Source organism: Sapajus apella, unplaced genomic scaffold (assembly GCF_009761245.1).
Source record: "Sapajus apella isolate SASKATOON/1434 unplaced genomic scaffold, GSC_monkey_1.0 scaffold14, whole genome shotgun sequence".
In the NCBI taxonomy this organism is placed as follows: Eukaryota; Metazoa; Chordata; class Mammalia; order Primates; family Cebidae; genus Sapajus; species Sapajus apella.
In genome coordinates, this window is record NW_022436954.1 from 28187033 (window position 1) to 28210380 (window position 23348).

General features: G+C 39.7%; 2 protein-coding genes across 4 annotated transcripts in view; one reads left to right on the top strand and one right to left on the bottom strand.

Annotated features, from left to right (window-relative positions):
* The window catches only part of ELF5 (E74 like ETS transcription factor 5), a 33450-nt gene extending 31216 nt beyond the window's left edge, over positions 1 to 2234 (top strand). For 2 of the 3 annotated variants that reach the window (XM_032283599.1, XM_032283598.1), the window contains exons 6-7: positions 70 to 265; positions 686 to 2234. In XM_032283599.1, coding sequence (XP_032139490.1) covers positions 70 to 265; positions 686 to 782 — 293 coding nt within the window. In that variant the 3' untranslated portion in view covers positions 783 to 2234. Of the gene's footprint in view, positions 1 to 69; positions 586 to 685 lie in introns of those variants that run through there. The other variant, XM_032283600.1, reaches the window with a different exon arrangement.
* A 3415-nt stretch (positions 2235 to 5649) lies between these two features.
* Positions 5650 to 23348, bottom strand: part of CAT (catalase) — a 35007-nt gene continuing 17308 nt past the window's right edge. The window contains exons 7-13 of the mRNA XM_032283597.1: positions 22531 to 22722; positions 22036 to 22188; positions 17506 to 17644; positions 14693 to 14823; positions 9305 to 9412; positions 6671 to 6754; positions 5650 to 6346 (exon numbers count right to left, since the gene is read on the bottom strand). Of these exons, the coding sequence (XP_032139488.1) occupies positions 6281 to 6346; positions 6671 to 6754; positions 9305 to 9412; positions 14693 to 14823; positions 17506 to 17644; positions 22036 to 22188; positions 22531 to 22722 (873 nt within the window). The 3' untranslated portion in view covers positions 5650 to 6280. The remainder of the gene's footprint in view (positions 6347 to 6670; positions 6755 to 9304; positions 9413 to 14692; positions 14824 to 17505; positions 17645 to 22035; positions 22189 to 22530; positions 22723 to 23348) is intronic.

Here is a 23348-nt window from a genome sequence, read left to right on the forward strand (position 1 = left end):
CTCTGTCTCAAAAAAAAAAAAAAATTTAAAAACAACTGTAAATCACTAATGTTTTCCCATTTTCAAAAGGCCTCCAAAGTTCTCATCTATGGGAATTTGTACGAGATCTACTTCTATCTCCTGAAGAAAACTGTGGAATTCTGGAATGGGAAGACAGGGAACAAGGAATTTTTCGGGTGGTTAAATCAGAAGCCCTGGCAAAGATGTGGGGACAAAGGAAGAAAAATGACAGAATGACGTATGAAAAGTTGAGCAGAGCCCTGAGGTAAGTTAATAGCATAAAATACCATGAGCCTTCAAGAAGAGTTATATAAAATGGATGGCTGTAGAAAATTACACTGTTTTTGCAGGTTTTTTACCTGATAATGGAAAGGTCATGAGACACAACTTTGGCTCTTAGTTACAGGTAGGATTATGGTTTGTAAATTGACACACTGTCTTGGCAGTATTCCCCAGGGATCACTCTGAATCCAGGCCATCTCGCACACACACGCACAAAACACGTTTTGAACTGAGAATGGTGAGGTTCAGTCTACAAGATGTCTGGGAAAGGTTTAAGTGTAAGTTGATAACAGGGTGTGAAAATACCAGCCTTGTTACCTGAGAAGAATGAGGAGAGTTTGTGTTCTGTTGTTTTCCTAGGGTGCAACCCCTCCCAGAATTTCTCTTCTGCTTGCTTTTTCAGATACTACTATAAAACGGGAATTTTGGAGCGGGTCGACCGAAGGTTAGTGTACAAATTTGGAAAAAATGCACACGGGTGGCAGGAAGACAAGCTATGATCTGCTCCAGGCATCAAGCTCATTTTATGGATTTCTGTCCTTTAAAACAATCAGATTGCAATAGACATTGGAAAGGCTTCTTTTTCTTTTCTTTTCCTTTTTTTTAACCTGCAAACGTGCTGATAAAATTTCTCCACATCTCAGCTTACATTTGGGTTCAGAGTTGCTGTCTACGGAGGGGTGACAGTGGCAACTCGTAAGAAATCCTTTCTTCCCCATAAGGGGATGAGGGGATGATCTTTTGTGGTGCCTTGATCAAACATTACTTTCCTAGAGTTGTGGAACAACAGTTACATCCAATGCCATTGGTGCTGATCAGAGAAAAACGATTCAATTCTGCCATTAGAGACACATCCAATACTCCCATCCCAAAGGTTCAAAAGTTTTCAAATAGTTAACTGTGGCAGCTCAGCAAAGGCAAGGGAAAGCATGATTAGTTTGCAGGTTATGGTAGGAGAGGGTGAGATATAAGGCATACATACTTTAGATCTTAAATTATTAAAGCCAAAAATCCATAGAAAAGTATCCTTTTTTTTTTTTTTTTTTTTTTTTTTTTGAGATGGGTTCTCGCTATGTTATCCAGGGCTGGTCTTGAACTCACAGGCTCAAGAGATCCTCCTGCTTCAGCCTCCCAAAGTACTGTGACTACATGTGTGAGCCACGGCACCTGGCCAGAAAAGTATCTTAATTAATGAAAGAGCTAAGCCATTAAGCTGGGACATAATTGGATTTAGCATAGGTTCATAGTAAATTTCTTAACCAGAGCATCTTTCTGACCACTCAGCAAAATTTCCACAGACGTCCTTCTGGACTTACTTAACATTAACCACATTATTAATTGTTGCTGGGTTTATTCCCCCTTCTAACTGATGGCTGGCATCTGATATGCAGAGTTAGTCAACAGACACTGGCATCAATTACCAAATCACTGCTGTTTCTATGATTCAAGCTGTTAACACAATAAAATTGTAATTCGTTGATTTCATCTCTGGTCCAGATGTTAAACAGTTATAGAACTGGAAATGTCCCGACAACTCTGTAACGGCCAATTAAATGGCAAGTCTTTTTTGTTTTGTCTTCCTACCTGATGTGTATTCAAGCGCTAAAACACCTATTTCCTTGACAAAAATCGCGACAGTGAATTTACACCAATAAATGTTCATGTGTTGAAGTCTGCACTGACATTTTCTCATCAGTCACTGGCATGTAAGTCATTAGTGACTTACTACTAGGTAGACTGCCCCTAGGACTTCTATTTCACCAAAGCAGGAATCAAATGGTGAGGTACTGAACCGCTGTACAGGCTGAAGACCTCCATACTTAGAGTTTAACTTCAAAATAACTTGTTTTAAAAAATGTGAATTACTGTAAAATAATCTATTTTTGGATTCATGTGTTTTCCAGGTGGATATAGTTTGTAAACAGTGTGAATAAAGTATTTAATGTGTTCAACTCTCTGTGTATCATTCAATTCAGCATAGTAGGCTCAGCAAAGCACTGACAACCTGTAAAACCTTTGGTGACTCTTCCATTTCCTAGCAGCTGTGGTTGGAGATTTATTTTTTATTTTTGGAGGTGGGTTTTGCTATGCTGCCCAAGGTGGCCTCGAACTCCTGGGCTCAAGCAATCCTCCTGTCTCAACCTCCCAAGTGCCTGGATTATTATGAACCTTTGCTAAATCCACACCACACTTGGCAGGCTGGAGATTTTTAAAGAGCCCAAAAAGATGCAAGAAATATATGAAGTAATCTTACCCTCCACCTTTAATATCTCAAGACAGAGGTTCCCCTCGCAAAATGGAGCTTATTGACCCGCATAGCCTACAGATGCATTTTTGTTTGGTGCACACAGTATTGTTTGTCTGTTGTTTTGAGGTTTTCTTTTATTTCTTACTGTGACTTCATTGCCTTATTTAGAAATCGAAAGACTCACCTAAAAGTCCAGACATCTAGCTTCTTTTTAAAAATCATATCTGGCAACAGTAGTATCTCAGTCTCTTGTGGCATTAATTTCCTGGAGCAAAATTGAAGTTGCACCTTGGGACAGAGGATTTGGTCCTACTGCCTTTTGGACACGCAGTTTGTCAGCTGCCGTTCAACTTTGTTCTTGCACTAATGTTTGTTGTTGTTGTTAATACATCCAGAATGCCTTTACATTTTGAATTTGGGACCCATGTCCTGGCCATCGGAAGAGGTAAGTACCATGTTAATGGACCACAGTCAGGATGAAAGGAAAGACTGTCCATGAAAAGAGAAGTTAGCTAACAGTAGGGGAATGGGGAGCAAATGAACAGATTTTTAACTAGGATTCTAATATTTACATTTTTAGACAGTGCTGTGGCAGAGTGTAGATGAAAAACACTTTTTAAGATGAGGATGCAAGAAACGAAAATGTTATGTCCACACAAAAATGTGTACAGAAATGTTCATACCACCACTATTCATAATAGCCAAAAAGTAAAAAGAGCCCAAATATCCATCAAATCATAAATGGATAAATAAAACATAGTAAATCCATACAATGGAATATTATTTGGCAATTTAAAAAATGAAGCAATCATATATGCTACAATATGTAAGAATCTTGAAAACATTATGCTAAATATGTAAGAATCTTGAAAACGTTATGCTAAGTGAAGGAAGCCAGTCACAAAAGACCACATATTGTATGATTCTATTTAAGTGAAAAGTGCAAAGTAGGCAAATCTTAGATTCTTGATGGCCTAGGGCTGGGGGCAAGGTTAAGAAAGAAATGGAAAGTGACTGTAGATAGTACAGGTTTCTCTTTGTGAGATTAAAATGCTCTAAAATTGATTGTGGTGATGGTTGAGCAATTCTGTGAATGTACAAAAAAATAAATTTACTCATACACTTTAAATGGGTGAGTTTTATGGTAAGTAAATTATATCTCAATAAAGCTCTTATTTAAAAAAAAGAGAAGAAGAAAAAAGAAGGAAGAAGAGAAAAAAGAAGGAAGAAGAGAGCAAGAAGGACAAGAAGAAGAAGAGGGAGGAGGAGGAGGAGGAATAAGAAAGAGGAAAAGGAGAAAGGGGGGTGGGGGAAGCTGGGCCTGGTCACGTGTGCCTGTAGTCCCAGCTACTCAGGAGGCTGAGGCCAGCCTGAGCAACATAATGATATGCCATCTCTAAAATAAATAAATAAAGAAGTCAGTGTGAATGACCAACTGTGTCAAACACTGCTGAGAGGCCACATAAGACAAGGACTAAGAATGAACTGTGAGATTTTTTTGTGTGGTAAAATATACATAAAACTTACATTTAGCCATTTTTAGGTGTACAGTTCAGTAGCATTCAATACATTCACACTGTTGTGCAACCACTACCACCAACTACCTCCAGAAGTTCTTACCTTTCCAAATAGAAAGTGCAATGACGCAATCTTAGCTCACTGCAAACTCTGCCTCCCGGGTTCAAGCGATTCTCCCGCCTCAGCCTCATGAGTAGCTGGGATTACAGGTGCCTGCCATCACACCCAGCTAATTTTTGTATTTTTAGTAGAGATGGGGTTTCACCACATTGACCAGGCTTGTCTTGAACTCCTGACCTCAGGTGATCTGCCTGCCTCGGCCTCCTGAAGTGCTGGGATTACAGGTGTGAGCCACCATGCCCAGCCCGATAAATCTATTTTCAATGTCTACAAATATAATGGTTTCAATGCATACTCAAACACAGCAGGAATTTAGGGAGGAGGGTTTGACAGAAGAGTAAAGGAATTTGAGCTAAAAGATCAAGAATGAGTTTGTCTACTAGTAGTCTAATGGTTTCCTGAATTCCTGAAAGTACAAACTAGTTTGGTTTTTCTTGTTTTTAGTTGTTATTGCTGTTAGTTGTTTTGAGACAAGGTCTCACTCTGTTGCCCAGGCTGAAGTGCAGTGGTACAATCACGGCTCACTGAAGCCTCAACCTCCTGGGCTCAGGAGATCCTCCCACCTCAGCCTCCTCAGTAGCTGGGACTACAGGCATGTGTTACCATACTCAGATAATTTTCATGTTTTGTAGAGACCGGGCTTTGCCATGTTGCCCAGGCTGGTCTCAAACTCCTGAGCTCAAGTGATCCTCCTGCCTTGGCTTCCCAAAGTCCTGGGATTACAGGCATGAGCCAGCACACCCAGCACAAACTGGTTTTTAATATGAACAAAATAAAGATTTTCAAGGAAAATAAATTTTTATTTAGCTTTCAGAATGCATCTTTAAAGTCTTTCATGTGATTTTCAACCACGATAGGCAGATACTGGTTTTAAAAAGGAGGAGGCGGCCAGAAGCAGTGGCTCATGCCTGTAATCCCAGCACTTTGGGAGGCCGAGGTGGGCAGATCACAAGGTCAAGAGATCGAGACCATCCTGGCCAACATGGTGAAATCCCATCTTTACTAAAATACAAAAAAATAGCCGGGCGTGGTGGTGAGCGCCTATAGTCCCAGCTACTCAGGAGGCTGAGGCAGGGGAATCGCTTGAACCCAGGAGGCAGAGACTGCAGTGAGCTGAGATCATGCCACTGCACTCTAGCCTGGCGACAGATCGAGACTCAGTCTCAAAAAAAAAAAGGAGGAGGAGGAAAATAACTAGTGGTTCTGAGCCCTTATTTTAAAAACTCAATCACAGGTAAGTGAGAGAATGGACAAGAGATTTAAGTAGTCTTCAAAGTTAGAGCATTTGCTATTTTATCAGTGTCTCAGAAGGCTTACGAAAGGCTATAGATTTAAACAAATAACATCGTGTCCTTGAAATACTGACATTTCCATTTTAAGGGTAAAACATCTGAAAATGATGATATTCAAATTATCATCATCCTAAAGTCTGGTGGTACTTTAGGAGTTATACATAGAGTCAAAAGAAATCAAATACCATCTCTATTCTTATGTACAGATTTATTGTAAAAACGTAAGCAATTACAAATTGATCTGTTGTGAAATTAATGCTGAATTAAGATTATTGTAATTCCAAGTGAAAAAAATGAATTTGATCAATTACAAGTAGGAATAAACATTAAGCCATGATGGTGCACAAGTTAGTTTCTGATGACACTCGTGTATTAAATGTGCTTTTCCTATGGGAACCTTAGAAAAATAAAAATTTCTGAGTTGGTCATCTTTATCTTTTCTTCTTATATAATTATAGCCCCCATATGTTAATATAATAGGCCATGAGGTGATATGTAAACATATATAATTTCAACAAGTTTTATCAAATAAAACCATATTTGTAGCTAGAAACTATTCTTCTAGTCATTTTCAATGAATAATCCAACCAACTGTCAAAACAAATATTTTCTTTAAAAATGACTGTTAAATTCTAACCTTCATTTTCCCCTGGGGAAATAGCATTAAAATTGTGACACAATTTGCTGTAGAAAGCGGGATTCTCTATTTTGATGCCATTTGCTTGCATTTGCACATCTAGCCCAGGAGAAGCTTCATCCAGTGATGAGTGGGTTACACGGGTGAGCGCCAAGCTTTGCTGCACTGGCCCAGGCGCCAGCCTCACAGATTTGCCTTCTCCCTTGCAGCCAAGTGAGACCCGGACTGCACAAAGGTATGAATCGCGTTCTGTTTTAAGAGAACAAGATGGACAGGTTAATCACCTCATAGGCAGCAACGTGGTGTTTACTTAGTTTTAATACGTATGCAAGTAAAAATAATAATTCAGAATTCATTCACTTTAACTGTCTTAAATTGCCCAGGGCTAAAATGAAGAGTATGTGTTTTGCCGGTGAGTTCTTTATCTCTCAAATGAATTTCTGCACAGCTGCTTAAGAAATCTAAGTGGCAGGTAATGGCCCCTGCAGACTGTAACGCTAAGCGGTAACTGAGCCACGCCTACTCCAACCCAGCACACACAGCCTCTGCATGGTCAGGCTGCTCCAAGCTTACCTTAGGCTTTTCAGCATTGTACTTGTCCAGAAGAGCCTGGATACGGGTCCCGTAGTCAGGGTGGACCTCACTGAAGTTCTTGACCTGAGGCCAAAGGAAAATAAATGCAAGCATTATTCAAACTCCCCAGTGACTGCAGTTTCCCAGAGTTTATTCCGCAGGGAAGGAAAGATGTTTCGGCAGGAGGCAGCGCCACAGGGTGTTTAACAATGCCAGCCTCAGAGGAAGACGCAGGTCCAGTGAACGCTCTGACATGTCCTGGCTGAGCAGCCTCCGATAGGTCACTCAACTTAACTGAGCTTCTCCCTAAAGGTCCCTCTGCCTAAATGAGCAAGATAATGACACCTAATTGGTATAATTTTTAAAATAAATATTTGGTCTTTGTCCCCATTCCTGACACACACCCAAAACTCTTGGAATGTACTGTCTTTTGTATCCTACTAGGATGACTCATGGGGGCCTAGATAGCTTCCCAATGGAGGCTGATACCAGGAAGACCAAGCATGCGATTCGAAGGTTAGAACTTCCAGCCCCACCCCCAAACCTCCAGTGAGGGGAGAGGGGCTGGAGACTGTATTCAATCACCCATAGCCAATGATTTCATCAAGTATGCCTATGTCATAAAACCTCCAGGAAAGCCTGCAACTGGCAAGGTCAGGGAACACTTGGGTTGATGCACACATCCAGGTGCTGGGAGGGTGGTCCCCCCAGGAAGGCACCGAAGCTCTGAGGCCTTCCCCTGTGCCCCACTTCCATTTGGCTATCCCTGAGTTGTAGTCTTTATCATAAATCAGTAATCATAAGTAAATCATTTTCCTAAGTTCTATGAGTCTTTCCAGCAAATTATCAAACCTGAGGAAAGGGCGTGTGAACCCCTAATTTGCAGTCAGAATCTGCAGAAGTATGCATAGCTAGGGCACCTCATTTGGCATATGAAGTGGGAAGTGACCCCTAAATCTTTGGGTTCTGACTCTAGCTCCAAGAGTTACTGTTAGAACTGTATTGAGTTATAGGATACCCAGTTGCTGTCAAAGAATTAGAAAATTGTTCATTGCTGGGGGAAAAAACTATACAACCTAGGATGGGTACAGTGGTTCACTCCTGTAATCCCAGCACTTTGGAGGGCAGAGACAGGTGGATCATCTGAGGTCAGGAGTTCAAGGCTAGCCTGACTAACATGACAAAACCCCAACTCTACTAAAAATAGAAAAATTAGTCAGGCATGGTAGGGCATGCCTGTAGTCCAAACTACTGAGGCAGGAAAATCACTTGAACCCAGGAGGCAGAGGTTGCAGTGAGCCAAGATCATGCCACTGCACTGCGGCCTGGGTGACAGAACAAAACTCCATCTCAAAAAATAAAAAAAAAAAAAAAAAAAAAACCCACACAACCTACCTCACAGGATGCTGTGAGAAAAATATTGAGGATGTGAGCTGCATTTACTGCATGGAAAGAGTGACCTCAGAGTAGGTGCTTAACAAGTTACAGTGATTTACATTAAGAAACAGGCCCAGACACAGCCTGAAGTTAATGTGAAGGATACAAGAACAATGGTACTTGCAGCAAAACTCCATATATTCAGGCAAGAATTCCCCAGCAGACAGCAAGAGGAGGCAGGGTATTAGGAACCCATAAAAGCCTTGCAGCTTCAGCATATGTGGAAGGAGAATGCTAAGGGTTCCAGCCCAGTCTGCTACTTGCAAGCTGTCTTATCCATTTTCTCAAGTAAACTGAGATAAATCCTGCCCTGCCTACCACACAAAGCACCCGTCAGGCTCTCTGCTGATACTTGAATGCAGGCCTTAGGACACAACCCAGATAGCTGCTAGCCCAGCTGCCCCTAGGAACAGAGAAGCAGCAACTAGGGGCCAAGGAAAAAGGGGGATTTCAGATCTGCAAAAAGCTTAGCTCTGGAACAGGCCAGGAAACCAGAAGTGAGAGGGCTTCAGGCAGCTCCATGAGTGGCCATCAGAAATACCCCAGCACCTTAGCACGAAAGTCCAGCCTGCCTTTTGGAAGCATTGCAGTTCTTATTCCAGAAATCATGCCAAGTTTCTAGTTTGCATCTGAAGGGGGATTGAGGTATCATGACATTAAGCCTTTAGGCAGGTTTCAAACCATAAAAATGCAGGAAAGAAAGACAGACTGACTGATTAACTGGCTGATTTTAGAGATAGGGTTCCCTTACGTTGTCCAGGCTGGCAAGCAGTCCTCCCACTTCAGCTTCCCAAGTAGTTAGGACTACAGGTGCATGCCATCACATCCAGCTGATATATTTCTTATCATCCAACGTGTAAGTAGAATTGCGGGAGGACTCACATTTTGAAATTGGTCATTTACTATCTTCCATGGAATTTGGCTGTGGCCGAATTAAACAGCATAGGATAAAATTCACTGTGAATACAACTAAATGAGTACACATTGGACAAACAGCTAAGGACTGATGGATATGCCAGACCAGATAAAACATGAAAAGAAAATAATCAGAAGTTGGTTGGGGATTACTAGTATTTTTTTTTTAAGTTCCCTTATGTCAAATAAAATAGAAATGGCACTTCCTTTTTAGGGTTCTCCCACAGAGCTGCACTGTCTTCCCAGCCAGCAGAGGGCACCCTTCAGCTTACAAAGACTCACCGCTTTCTGCTGGATGAAATGTTGTGCGTCTTTCAGGTGGCCAGCAATGTTCTCACACAGGCGTTTCCTCTGTTCCTCATTGAGCACATTCACATAGAATGCCCGCACCTGCTCAGGGAAAAGAGCAAGTGCAGAGAATTAAGTCACCAATTTATCACCAACAAAGTTCACCTACTACAACACTTATGAAATAAATGATATTAAAACTTTCGAATTTAAGAATAATTTTAAATTACAACTAAAACTGTCATTTGGGTTGTGTTCTTCACTTTTTGTTTTAAGCAAAATAAGTAAAATTCATTTGTTAATATCTCATAATTGTTTTTTAATAATGTCTTGTAGTAACTGCTATATATCACTTATAAATAGATCTACAATTTAAAACCTCACCACATTCTTAATACTGACAAGTCTAAAATGTGCAAGCTGCCCTTGAATGTAAACTTAGAACAATACAACCTTTGTTCAATTCACCCAGAACCATGGAGAAAAATAAAAACTAATTCATTTAGCTAGAGATATAATTAGAGAGATAGATAACTGTAACTATAGATAGATAATATATCTAAAAAACTACTTCATATATACATGTATATCTGTATTCAGAAGCCAATATTTCTTAAGTAAGACATACTAATAATGATATTTTGCTAGATTATTGGGTTTATCTATAAAATATCCACAAATTAAAAACAGGAGCTTAGTATCAGGTATGTGAATCCAAGCAGCCTCTGCCCAATTGTGAAATCAAAAGGCGGTAGCTTTGATTTTATTCTTACATTTCATTCAGGCACTCATTCAACAAATACTGAGTATCTATAATGTGCCAGACTCTGTGCTATGTGCTGTTCTATTAATATTTATAAAGTCCAATAATATTCAATTATCCAAAGTATCAAATTCATAAATATTAAGAGATGCATCATTTCCCTAAGTAGTCAAATATCAGGCTATAATTATGTTTTTAAATTTTTGAGTAAAGTTTACACCTGATACCAAAGTTAATCAGATATTTTGGATTAACGCAATCTAATCAAAGTACTATATCCTGGGGACTTTCTCAGACCTATCACCAATTCACTAATTCTCTCTTCAGCTGTATTTGATGTAGTCTGTGAAAACATCCACTGGATTGCTATATCTGTGGAGTTTTTATTTCACAGATTGTAATTTTTGTTTCTAGAAAATGTTATTTGGTTCTTTTTCAAATCTACCTGTTTTGTTTTTCTCCTCATATCCTATTGTCTTGATAATATTCCTTTCTGCATCTCCTTAAATATGTATGTTTATTTTAAAGCCTCTTTCCAATTATCATGTCTATGATTCTTCCATCTATTGCATGTGTAATTTCTCATTGGATTTCCTTGTATGCATTGTAATTTTTCACTTATGATTCACCTTCAACAGGAGTTATCTTCTGCATAAGTACCAAATGTACCCTAGTTGTAAGTGTCTTTCTGTGGTGGTTTTCTCATAACCTCTGCAAAGGCCTAACAGGGTTCACTGATTCACTTGTTTCCCAGTTAAAGTCTTTCATGGTTCCAACTGGGATAAGAATGCAGGGACCTCATTTGAGCACAGCATAGGGGAAGGACTCCCAATTTCTTAGAGTTGGCTGCTTCCACTGAGAGCCCACATGCTTCCAAGCTGCATCCTCAGTCTGAGGGGTAGTTGAGGTGCTCTTTCCTGGTTCTCACCATTATGCCAAGAGCTGAGCTCTAATTCTGGGCAACACGTAAAGCCTGTGGCTTCAACTCCTAACCCTCTAGAGGCATAAAATCTTTATAAGATATAAATCAGGTCTGGTTACCCTTATGAGATACTTGCTTTCAAAGTTCACTCACTACTCTCCTTTTTCATTTGTGGGATTTGGAAATTAAACTTTGTTTCTTTAGCCCAGCTTCACTATTTAAAAAGAAAAAAAAATTAATCCTTCTACGGGAAAACTGGGGCAGTAAAAATTTTTTTAAAAAAAGCAAAATTTTATTTAGCATGTCCATATGTGAGAAGTAGAAGAAAGGCCTCTCGTGTCATCTCCATCTGCCATCTTGAACCTCAATCTACACCTCAGCCTGTCACCTCAATCTACAATCTTGAACATCTTGAACTGTAAGAATTTGTTGCTGCAATTCCAGTGGAATGTTACAGCCAGCTTGCTTATGAAAGTAGAATACTGTCAAATTTTCAGGAATTTTATGAGCAAGTTATTAAATACAGCCATTATAAAGATTAAATTACACAAACTTACAATTAAATATAGTGCAAACAAAAGTAATACTCAGAACATCATTTCCTAATTAATAGATATTACTTATGTTTTTGAAGTCATTTGTGTCTACTGTATTACTATGGGTGAAATACTATATAACAGTGATATGATATTGTACACCATTTTGCAATGCCACTGGTTTAGTGACATCACATTGTTAGCTTGAAATCAGCCCTGTGAAATATTTCCACCATGAAAATGGATAAACACTACAAACCAGGGCTTTCTCCCCAGGGAGTCAGCTGTTAAATATTTATCAACACACCACTGAATAAAATCCATTATAAAAAAAAAAAAAAAAAAAAAAAAAAAAAAAAAAAACTTTCTGTTTCAGAGATTTGGTTAATCTACAGTTTTTTTGTTGTTGTTTTGAGACAGAGTTTTGTTCTTGTTACCCAGGTTGGAGTGCAATGGTGCGGTCTCAGCTCGCTGCAACCTCCACCTCCCGGGTTCAAGTGATTCTCCTGTCCCAGCCTCTCAAGTAGCTGGGATTGCAAGTGCCACACTCAGCTAATTTTTTTGTGTTTTTAGTAGAGATGGGTTTCACCATGTTGGCCAGGCTGGTCTCAAACTCCTGACCTCAGGTGATCTACCTGCCTCAGCCTCCCAAAGTGCTGGGATTACAGGTGTGACCCACTCTACCCAGCCTACAGTTTTAAGGGTTAAAAAAAAAAGTATGTGTACATACTCTGTCACCAGGGGTGGTGTGCAGTGGAGCAACCACAGCTCACTATAGCACTGAACTTCTCAAATAAAGTAGTCTTGATAATATCTATAGTTCTGTCTTCCAATTCACTAATCTTCTCTTCAGCCATGTTAACCTCCTTTAAAAGTCATCTAATAAATTCTAATTTCAGTTGTTGCATTTTCTAGTTATGTCCATTCAACTCTTTTTTTATAGTTTAAAGCTCTCTTACTAAATTCTTTATGCTCTCATCTATTTTCTTAAACCATTAGTCAGTCATTTTAAAACCTGTATCTGATAGGTCCATTATTTAAGCCTCCACTAGGTTTGTTTCTACTATCAGTTTGCAGGGAGTTTTTTCTCTCTCTTGCAGTCATAAGGTCTTAATGTGTTAGATGCCTGGTCATTTATTGTTGAATGCTTAACATTTCCATATAAAAAGGTCTAGAGATCATTTGAGGTTCTATTTTCCACCAAAGAAAATTTTGTTTGCTTCTGGCAGATGGCATAGAGATAGATCACCTTAACCCAATCTGAGACACAGCGGAGGCAAAGTTGTGTTCCAGGTTTTCTGAGAGCAAGTTTATTTCATGTTTGCCTTTACTCATAGGCATGGCTCTTCAGGTATTTCGACTGAAAGACTAGAGTATAACTAGAGGCTATGCTTCTTAGCAGACCTTGAATTCCAGTTTTTGTCCCTTCAGACTCATGAGACTGTGGTAAACACCACTCAGCTTCTGGACCAGTGCTTACAAGTTAACAAATACCTTAAGAAGAAAGGAAACCAAATGTCAAGCTTACTTCTCTGCACTTCTTCTCTGTCTTTGATCTTGGCCCCTTAAATTCTTGTTGTTTTGTAAGCTCTCCAAGACAAATGCTTTATGTATTTTACCTACCTTTTCAATGTTCTCCATGAGAGAGTAAGTGTGATACAAGCTAGTGTGCCACAGACAGATGTACGCCCAATCATTTTTAAGAGAATAAATCTGGACCTTCTTATGTATTTCCCATGTGACTCATCATTACAGAATTATAACAACAGTATTGTTATTACTTAAAAATCACACTACATCCTACATAGTGATGACAAATTCTCTTTATAAAATAAGGATGAGCACATAATAAGTTTTCATATGTAAGCAATAGCCTCATTAATTTTTGCAGGGGTTGTATGAACTGATTTTATACCTGTATTGACCTCACATAGGCAAAATTCTTGAGAGGCAGAGAATATACTGTAATATACTTGGTGTCATCTGCATCACCAAAAATAATGCAGTTATATAAAAGGTTTGTAGGAAATGTTTTAAGATCCTCCAAAAATGATTTCTATCCTACAACAACGTAATTTCATTTATATATATACACATATATGTATATACATAAATGCTTTTCAAACAAAGATATTCTCACAGTGAATTAATTCATGTATTTAAGTATATTTTACTTGGAACCCACATTCACAAACTGAGAAATCAGAAATAGGTTCTAATCTAATTTAAATACTAAGTTTAACACTAACTGCTCAAACAGAGCTCTAAAACAACTATACCTTTATTATTTTATTGTGTGTGATATAATGAGGCACCTGTCCACCCACAGGCCCTTCCAAGTCTGAGGTTCTCCTTCATAGCATGTACTGAAAGAGCCCTTAGGGCAGCCATAGATGAGTGGAAAGAGAATGAGCACTTGACCTGGGGCAGTTAACTAGAGGCTGACCAAGGCCAATGGTGCAACCTGGGGTGAAAAGATTAGCCAAGTCAATATGATTCTGTCTCTCTAGAATCTGAGATAGACATGTTGAGAGGAAGAGTAAAAGGTGGTCCAAAAAAATAAAATAAAATAATGCATGAAGAAAGATGCCATAAAGGAGAGTTAGGCGATGGTCATGGAAAAGCCACAACAATAAAACAGAAGCTCTGAGGCAGATAGGAGAAAACAAGAAGATGCGGTAAAAATAATCAATTAGCATTGGCAAGCAGAAGCAGACAGGTGGAAAATAACTAAGCCACGTGAAGGGCGAGCCCTGCAGTGGACATGCTCACACTCTTGTGGTCAAGGCTCCTGGAGCTATTTTGAACCTGGGCTGTCCCGCTCAGATTCTTAGATTTGGCTGCACATAAGCTGTTCACGCTCATTCCTTAAATTCCCATGAGATCACTCTTTCCTCAATGACCCCCTCCCCATAGCCCTTCAATAAAGTTTGCAGGAACTAAGACGAGTCTCCACACCTTGAGGCAAAAGAGCAGAGTAAAACAGCCCTTCGGCTCCACCCAATAAGGGGCCCAATTTAGTATTATAGACAAGTCTTCCTTGAATTCAATGTAAGACATATTAGGCACTTTGGGCAGTGGCCTGGGGAGGGGAGGGAATATGCAGACATCGACCAGGAGAATTAGCAGGTGACTCCTATAGCAGACAAAGAAGTCATTACCTGGGTAACATTATCATCATTGGCAGTGTTGAAGCGCCGTACTTCTGCAGAACATCGGGTGCTGTGTTCCAGAGCAGAAGGCTGTTGTTCCGGAGCACCAAAGCTGTTGGGGTAGTAATTTGGAGCACCACCTTCAAAAGAAAACCACCCAGATTCACTTAGGAATAACAACAGTCAAGTAAATCTGCAAGTAGTCACTGTGATGAGAAATAAATTTAAGTAGTAATCAGATGCACATGTACACATACACAGATATAAACACAATGCACACATTATTTTTAATTTCCCACATTTAGCTGCAGGTAGTATGAAGATTCTTAGGGAACACTGCCACCTGCTAAAAGCTTGCACAGGCTGCCACACTCTGAGTCTTTATGAATAAATTTCAAAGTCCCTTCCAACACATCAAAGAATCTCATCCATCAAGTCCTCTGAGGCTTACCAGCACATGTAGAAGCTTATCCAGGCTTGATTTGGCCACCACATAGGGATGAGACCCAAAGACACATTTCAAAATTAACTTGTAAAATTGTTTCATTTGGACTTGGGCTCAATTCAAACACTGCATCACAAAATTCTTGAGAGAAATCTGAAAGTTCTGGTTCTGCTCCTTGAATCTACAGACACAAGCATGGAACTCTGTGATGTGACCTGACTGCTGCAAGGTCACACAGTAGCCAGTGTCAGATATGGGATTGGAACTCTAGGTTTATTGTCTTCTCCAGTCCAGCATATGTGGTATTTCCATTATAGAACTCTTCTAGGATTCTCAGGGTATCTCTCCTTTACTGACAATGATGACTTTATTCCATTCTAGCTTCACTTTAATACCCTCCACAGATCAATAAAAAAATATTTTTTAATGTGGTAATTGAAGTATATTAGCACTTACTTATCTGGACTTATAAGAAACAGTGACAAATACAATCAAAACATTTTCTATGACTTCTGAAATAAATTATATGGCTTTTTTTTTCATTTTGGCATATTTATTTTCTCAACTATACTTTGCTTAGGCTGACAGTGGCAGAAGCTTTCATTACCTGAGCACACACTGCCTAAACAGGAGTGGCCCAGAAACATATGAAGTGATTTAAGCGAACCAGTTACACTGGGATTGGAATTTTAGCCAGCTCACTGTCATAATAGATTATCCACAGTGGGTAATCAAGAGATGCCTATGTATGGCATTCATCAAGGCACCAAGTGTGTGTGCAGGGGAAGGAAGGACAGCATACTATCATGGAGCCCAATTATCAGCTCAAGAAATTCAACAGATCAGCCACATCTGTATGAAAAGCAAAATGCTCCAACAACCAGCCATCATGGTGTTTTCTTCATTAAGAATTAGCTCTTTGAAATGTGCCTAATTTTTAAAATCCTACTTCCAAATGAGCTCTGACCTTTACTCAAAGTGGGATTGTCTTTAAGGCACTGCCCACAGCCCAAATGCTCTACTTTTAAAATCAGGCCAGCCGCAGTGGCTCATGCCTGTAATCCAAGCCCTTTGGGAGGCCAAAGGGGTGGGTCACCTGAGATCAGGAGTTCGAAACCAGCCTGGCAAACATGGGGAAACCCTGTCTCTACTAAAATTACAAAAATTAGCTGGCATGGTGGCACATGCCTGTATTCCAGCTACTTGGGGAGCTGAGGCATGAGAATCGCTTGAACCCAGAGGCGGAGGCTACAGTGAGCCAAGATCATGCCACTGCACTCCAGGCTGGGCAACAGAGTAAGACTTTGTCTCAATAAATTAAATAAAGCAAGCAAGCAAGCAAAATGTAACAGCTGTGGCCTTTGGCTGTTGGGACTATAAGGGAATTTTTCTTCTCTCTTTTCTTCTTTCTCCCATATTTTCCAAATTTTCTTTAGGCCACATGTATTATTTTTATAATAGAAAAGTAAACTTTGTTTGAATATAGACACCTGTGGCTATAAATATAAATCATCCACAAAATTTCTGAAGGGATCAACATATGCAGTCTATTACTAAAACACATGTCCTAAATGGGAAAAGAAAATAACTAAGATCTATATTAAACTGTGGAATAGTGAAAGGAAAAAATTTTAATCAAGCATTCTGCTTGACTTATTAGAATAAGTAATTAGAACTAGAGGCTGTTTGTACACGACACCAAAAAAAAGTAGTTAAAAGAAAAAAATCATAAGTTTGATAAATGAGTTCCAAAAATCCAAAATGTGGTGGAGTTTCATCTCCCCAGTTGATTCGTGTGACTTTATTCACTTGGAAAAAAGTGAAGGGAGGATAATCATTTGACTTGCTCTGTCTCCCCTACTCCCTTCTCCCCAGGCTTCCCTGCTAATTCCAGCTCCCTCCAAATTATACTAGACCTGCTCCTCCAGGCCACAACAGAACTGCAAAGAGAAACAAAAGACTCCAACTCTTGGCTTTTGCATTTCCAAGGGTCTAAATCTCAGTGATTTCACAGAGAGTTAAGGAATTGTCTGTTTGGGTGAAGTGTCTCTAAAACCTAACTCCCAAGCTGGATGCTACTATACTCTAACCGGTGTGAAAGATCTTCCTCCCTGCTTTTAACTACTCAGATGTACAAGTAACATCTGAGGTGGGAACTCTCAATAGATAAAAAGCAGGCAGCTTACATCTTCACTGCTGGGCAAAAAAAAAAAAAAAAAAAAAAAAATGCTCAGCAAGCAGCACCTAGGGAGCACCTTTGCCAGCAGGAGGTCTTGGTCCTGCGTGGCCAGCTTGAGTGCCACTGGCCTGGCATCCCACCCATCTGCTCCACATGCCCTTTGCCCACGCAGGGGGAGCCGAACATCTTTAGGCCTACCCTGATTGTCCTGCATGCACATGGGGCCGTCACGCTGGTAGTTGGCCACTCGAGCACGGTAGGGACAGTTCACAGGTATCTGAAGATAGTTGGGTCCCAGGCGGTGGCGGTGAGTGTCAGGATAGGAAAAAAGGCGGCCCTGCAGTAATAAATGCAATAGACACTGACCAGGGGCAGTAACATATAACACAGGCATGGGCTGTAAACTTCATTCTGAAATATGAAGTACAAAGCACTCTGTACACGTTTACCACAAAATTCTGCCTATCCCCCTACTTAAGAATCAAGCCTCTACCTTATGAAATGAGTTCTACCTAACTAAACAGTTCTTAATTTCCCAGGCCCTATGGCCAACCATAAATCTTCACATCTGTTCTAGGTAATTTCTACATAAGTTAGTATCTTGTCTTATACAGTATTACTTGCTATTCCCAAGGAAGTATCACATTATAAAATAAATACTGCTAGAACATTCACTAACTGAAATATTGAATTAATTCTATTCCTCCTCATTCCCCCACTCCAGGGAAGGAACCAATCATTTGCTGTTAACAAAAAGCAACAGATTTCTACAAAACCAACAGTATAGGAAATTCTTCAAATAAGCACTTCCCACTGGGTGTAGTGGCTGATGCCTACTATACATAATCCCAGCACTCTGGGAGGCCACGGTGGGAGGATCGCTTGGGCCTAGGAGTTTGAGACCAGCCTGGGCAACACAGCGAGACCTGTCTCTGCAAAAAAATTTAAAACATTAGCCAAGTATAGTGGCATGTGCCTGTAGTCCCAGCTGCTCCAAGAGACTGAGATGGGAGGACTGCTTGAACCCAACGGGTTGAGGCAGCAGTGAGCTGCAATCGTGTCACTGCACTCCTGCCTGGGCAACAGAGCAAGATCAGAAAAAAGTACCTCCCATGCTGCCTTCTGAATTAACTCAGATACACATTGAGCTCTGAGACTTTCTAGATAACAAACAAAAAAAGCTATGGTTCAAAATGAAGGCCCTACAATGCCAAAGGTAATTAATCTACGATTAAATTATGTTCCCTATTAACCAAGGCAGGGTGGCAAGCATTTTGAAATTTCTTTCAGTTAATGCTGAAACAAAAAGCTTTATGATAAATTCTGTATTAATCTTAATATCTAATTATTGAACTATTCTCATTATTCATAGTTCCATGAGCAATTTTTTCTTTCATTGAATATATCATTGGCCTTGAACCTTAAAAGTATTTTTATATCCATAATTCTATGAGGTAAAATAAACCCAAATTGAATAGGGCAACTTAAGCAATAACCTTGTACCAAATCACTGATCCCAACAGACTTAATCCAGTCCCACTGTTCTGTCAATATTTTGCTTTTGGCTGAATGACTCCCTCCCATCATCATTTCATATTTAGATGACCGGCCACGTAGCCATGACGAAAACTCAGCTATAGGTTGGAAGCTGGTTGTTTCCTTTGGCTCAAAAAATTGTGCTCTTGACTTTATCAACAGGATAGGAGATATAATCGCACCAATCGCGCCCTGGGCAACTCCTGGATGTGGCCTCTATCATATAATTCTGATTTTGTGTCACCCTGTGTTCGTCAGGCAACCTTACCCCACCTTTGGGTGGAGACCAACAAAGGTTGGGAAATGGGCACAGTGAGGCCATACCCTGGCACCAGCTCGAATCTAGGCCTTCCCCAAGGCCCTATACCTGAATTCCCTTGCGCAACCTGTGTGAGTGGGAAAGGCTTTCCCATTCAAGTAACAGGCCCAGCTCTCCAACTCCTGATAAACCACAGAGCATGAGAGCAAGAAAGGCTGCACCTGCATCCTCAGATCCTCAGGGGATAATCTCTCTATGACGTATTATATTATTTGTCCATTTCACCGTGATGTGGCTCACCACTTTGGATATTACAAACTTATTAACATGACCTTGTGAAAAGGCACCTGTAAACACTCTCCATTAATATACTGCCACTGCCTAAGCTACAGCAGTCGTGAGCTACAGCACTCGTGAGCTCTCAGCAGGAATAACTCCAAAGCCCTCCTAACTGGCTCTCCACTTCCAGTCCAACAAGACAATCCACATACTCCCTATCACCTACTCAAAAAATCTCAAATCATTCCTTAGTGGTCACCAAATGGCTAAATGAGTACAACAGTCCCTCCCCAATTATACGGCCCCTCACAGGCTCCATGGTATTGGAATTCATACCTAAATGACCTAAGAAGAGAGGGGAAAAGCTAGGCTAGAAACGATAACTCGACAAGCTTACAAAATCTCTTTCAAACACTTTCTAAAACTCATTTTAAAAAAACTATAAAGAGTACACTGAATTTAAAATAGACATATTTGCCAGAACTTAAATTAATACAAATATAAATTACATTAATTTCTACTTGTCATCCTTTTTCAGGACTCTCTTCCCTACTGTCTGAATAGCTGCCTTAGATATTTGCTTTCTTATGGTATAGAGAATATGTATTTGCTTTGCAGGGGCCTAGTTCTCCATTCAAATCTTCATTATTCTTCAAATTATGACCCAGTGCTGCTGACTGCCTGAGGGTCCCACTGAGGTCCCAGAGACCCATGGTGACTTAGATTCTTGTGAAAAGAGTTTAGGTAACCGTGTATTCCTCAATCTGTTCCCTCCCTACATAAGCAGGGTTATGCAGCCTTAGCTCTGCCCATGACAATTTCATGCCTTGGCAAATCCCATTAGGCTCACCCTTACCCAGTTCAGCTACCAGGCAGGGAGTTTTAGGGCCCAGGGTTACATTGTTTTGGCTTCCTCTACTCTAGGATTTCAATGCAACTTCTGCTTTTCCTCTGAGAGTTGCTTAACTTTCCTTTTTCTATTCCCAACCCCTAGTCCCGCTTTTTCTATTTATCACCAAGAAGAGTGATTCTACTCAATTTACCCCAGACCACATTTCTCCAAACTGAAGAAAGCTTTCCTTTTCCTAGAAAGGACAACTGTACAAACTCCTACTCAAACACTTAAGGTCCCCTCTGACATATACTCAATGAATCTATGCAAACTCTATTCTTCTCATTCAGGAGAGAGTCACTGTTTATAATTTCAACACACCTAACATGGTCCACCTTTGTACCTATGCTCATGTCCTTCTCCTGCCCCATTTTACCTACTGAAAATCAAATCCTATCTATTCTTCAAAACGATCTCAAATGCTACCTTGTTCATGAAACTTCATGGTCGACCTCCTATCAGACAAAATTTTGCCTTCAGAATCACCATGGCATTCTGCCTTACGTTATGGCACCCAAGACAGTCCACCATATACAACAGACAGGCACTCAATTTATAATAGTCGAATTGAACTAAAAACTAATGAAAAACTTACTTTCTATGAAAGCCTCAGATGTTCCCCAATGTCATAAACAAAAAAGTTATTTTTTTAAAAGTGGGAATCTTAGCTTGTCCGCTATGTAGACTGAAACCTGAACTGGCATCAGACGCTTATATAAGAAGTAACCTTCGGTCACTGTGGTCTGATTTATGGCATTCTTTAACCTTTGTTTCATGGTCACAGTCCAAAAACACAAAAGATTGATTTGCACGGTAATTATTAAGCCAATTATTTTCCTACTGATTCTGATCCAAAGTAGAATTTTTTACTCTTGGTACTCTTGAAAAAGCATATTGAAAAGTAATGTAAAACATACTGATGGGGCCTAATAACATAGCAAGGTGTATGGTTAATCCACTGCCTTTATGACTGGCAGCATACATTCAGTTCATAAAGATCATCCCTAAATCTCTTTTTACAAATGGCAAAATTCAAGCATCATTGTGAAATAGAAAATGAGGCTGGCAAAAGTTGTTCATGCCTGTAATCCCCGCACTTTGGTAGGCCGAAGCAGAAAGATCACTTGAGGTCAGGAGTTTGAGACCAGCCTGGCCAACATGGCGAAACCTTGTCTCTATTAAAAATATAAAATTAGCCAGGCATGGTGGCAGGTGCCTCTAATCGCAGCTAATCAAGAGGCTGAGGCAGGAGGATCACTTGAACCTGGGAGGCAGAGGTTGCAGTGAGCCAAGATCACACCACTGCACTTCAGGCTGGGCAACAGAGCCAGACTCCGCCTCAGGAAAAAAAAAAAAAAGAAGAAGAAGAAGAAAATGAATAAAGTTAGGCTTACCAAGGTATTATAATTAATTAACCATACTCCCCCCCATCAGTTATAGACTGAACAAATGATGCTTCACTTTACCAACGCTTAAGGTATTTCTATTACATCTTTTTTTAAAATTAAGAGACTAAGTATTCTTGTCTTCACATATGTAGGGACTCTATCATGGAATTTTGTTTATACTTGGTTTATTCAAGGAATTCTCATTGAAGGATAGTTCACCTGAGTGAGTCCCACAAGGTAACTAAGCACCCAGATTAAAGTTTAAGTAATGTTCTTGTTAATTCCTCATATAAAGATCATGCCAAACTACACATTTTGTGTGTGCATGTGCACACGGACACCTGCCTCAGAACATCTCAACCCACCAGGCTCACCTGAAGCATTTTGTCAGGGCTGGCCTCAATGCCAGGGGGCATGTTGCTTGGGTCGAAGGCTATCTGTTCAACCTCAGCAAAGTAATTAACTGGATTCCGGTTTAAGACCAGTTTACCAACTGGGATGAGAGGGTAGTCCTTGTGAGGCCAAATCTGAAAATGATGTCATATTCACAATTACCAGGCAATCAACCGAAGGAAATTAAAGCTACCCATAAAAATATCTGATTTCAAATACAATCAAGCCAATGAAAATAATTTTTAAATCCAATAAAACATAGGAATTTAAGATGAGTGCCTTAGTTAAATCTTTCACAATAGTAAGTGGTAAATACTGACACTTTCCCCAGGCAAAAGTACATCAGCTTTTCACAATCTGTTGCCTGTTAATAATAATATACATATTCAATGAAATTACAAACAGAAATGTGGAAGTAAGATGCTGATAGGCACTTAGACTTCAAAAAGAAAACAATATAGTTGTTACTGACTCACCTTGGTGAGATCAAATGGATTAAATGGAAAAGTTTCTGCCTGACTAAATGTCATGACCTGGATGTAAAAAGTCCAGGAGGGATAGTTTCCTGTGGCAATGGCGTTATAAAGATCCCGGAGGCCATAGTCAGGATCTTCCTGAGAAAGTCTTGCTGCATCTTCAACAGAAAGGTTTTTGATGCCCTGGTCCGTCTACAAAATGAAAGGAAGAAACTCCAATGGAAACTTATTGGCAAAGTTATCAACATTTAATCAGTAATTCATTGAAGGTTTATGAGTAACACACCCCAAAAATGAACTTTCTTTATAACAATACTTCTATTGTTCAAATCTGATACTAACAAATTTATCAACAAGAAATTCTACTTGCTTATCCCAATACTCCTAAATGTTGAGGGAATCCCATCTATACATTTCATATTTAAAATTAATCCTATCTTTCCCTTTATGTATTCTATATTTGAATTTTTACACTCATGTTACTTTCCAAACCAGAAAAATTAAAATATATCTTAAAAGTAGACAAAGGATTAATAAAATTAAAGGATCTCCCTTTTATCATAAAGTACTGTTTTAATTCCCATTTTATGATCGTTCAAATCAGTTACTGAGATCGTGCTCAGCTAGTATCCCTTCACCCCTGCCCTATTCCTTTTTTTTAAATAAACCATAAAATCATAGCTCACAGAGCTGAAAAGAACTTCAGTACAGCCATTTGGAACTAGTTCTCTGACTATGAGCAGGCAAAATTAATATTCTGACTTTCCAAGCAAGCCATTAAAACTCAGAGAAGCTGTTTCCCTTCATAAGTGCTTCTG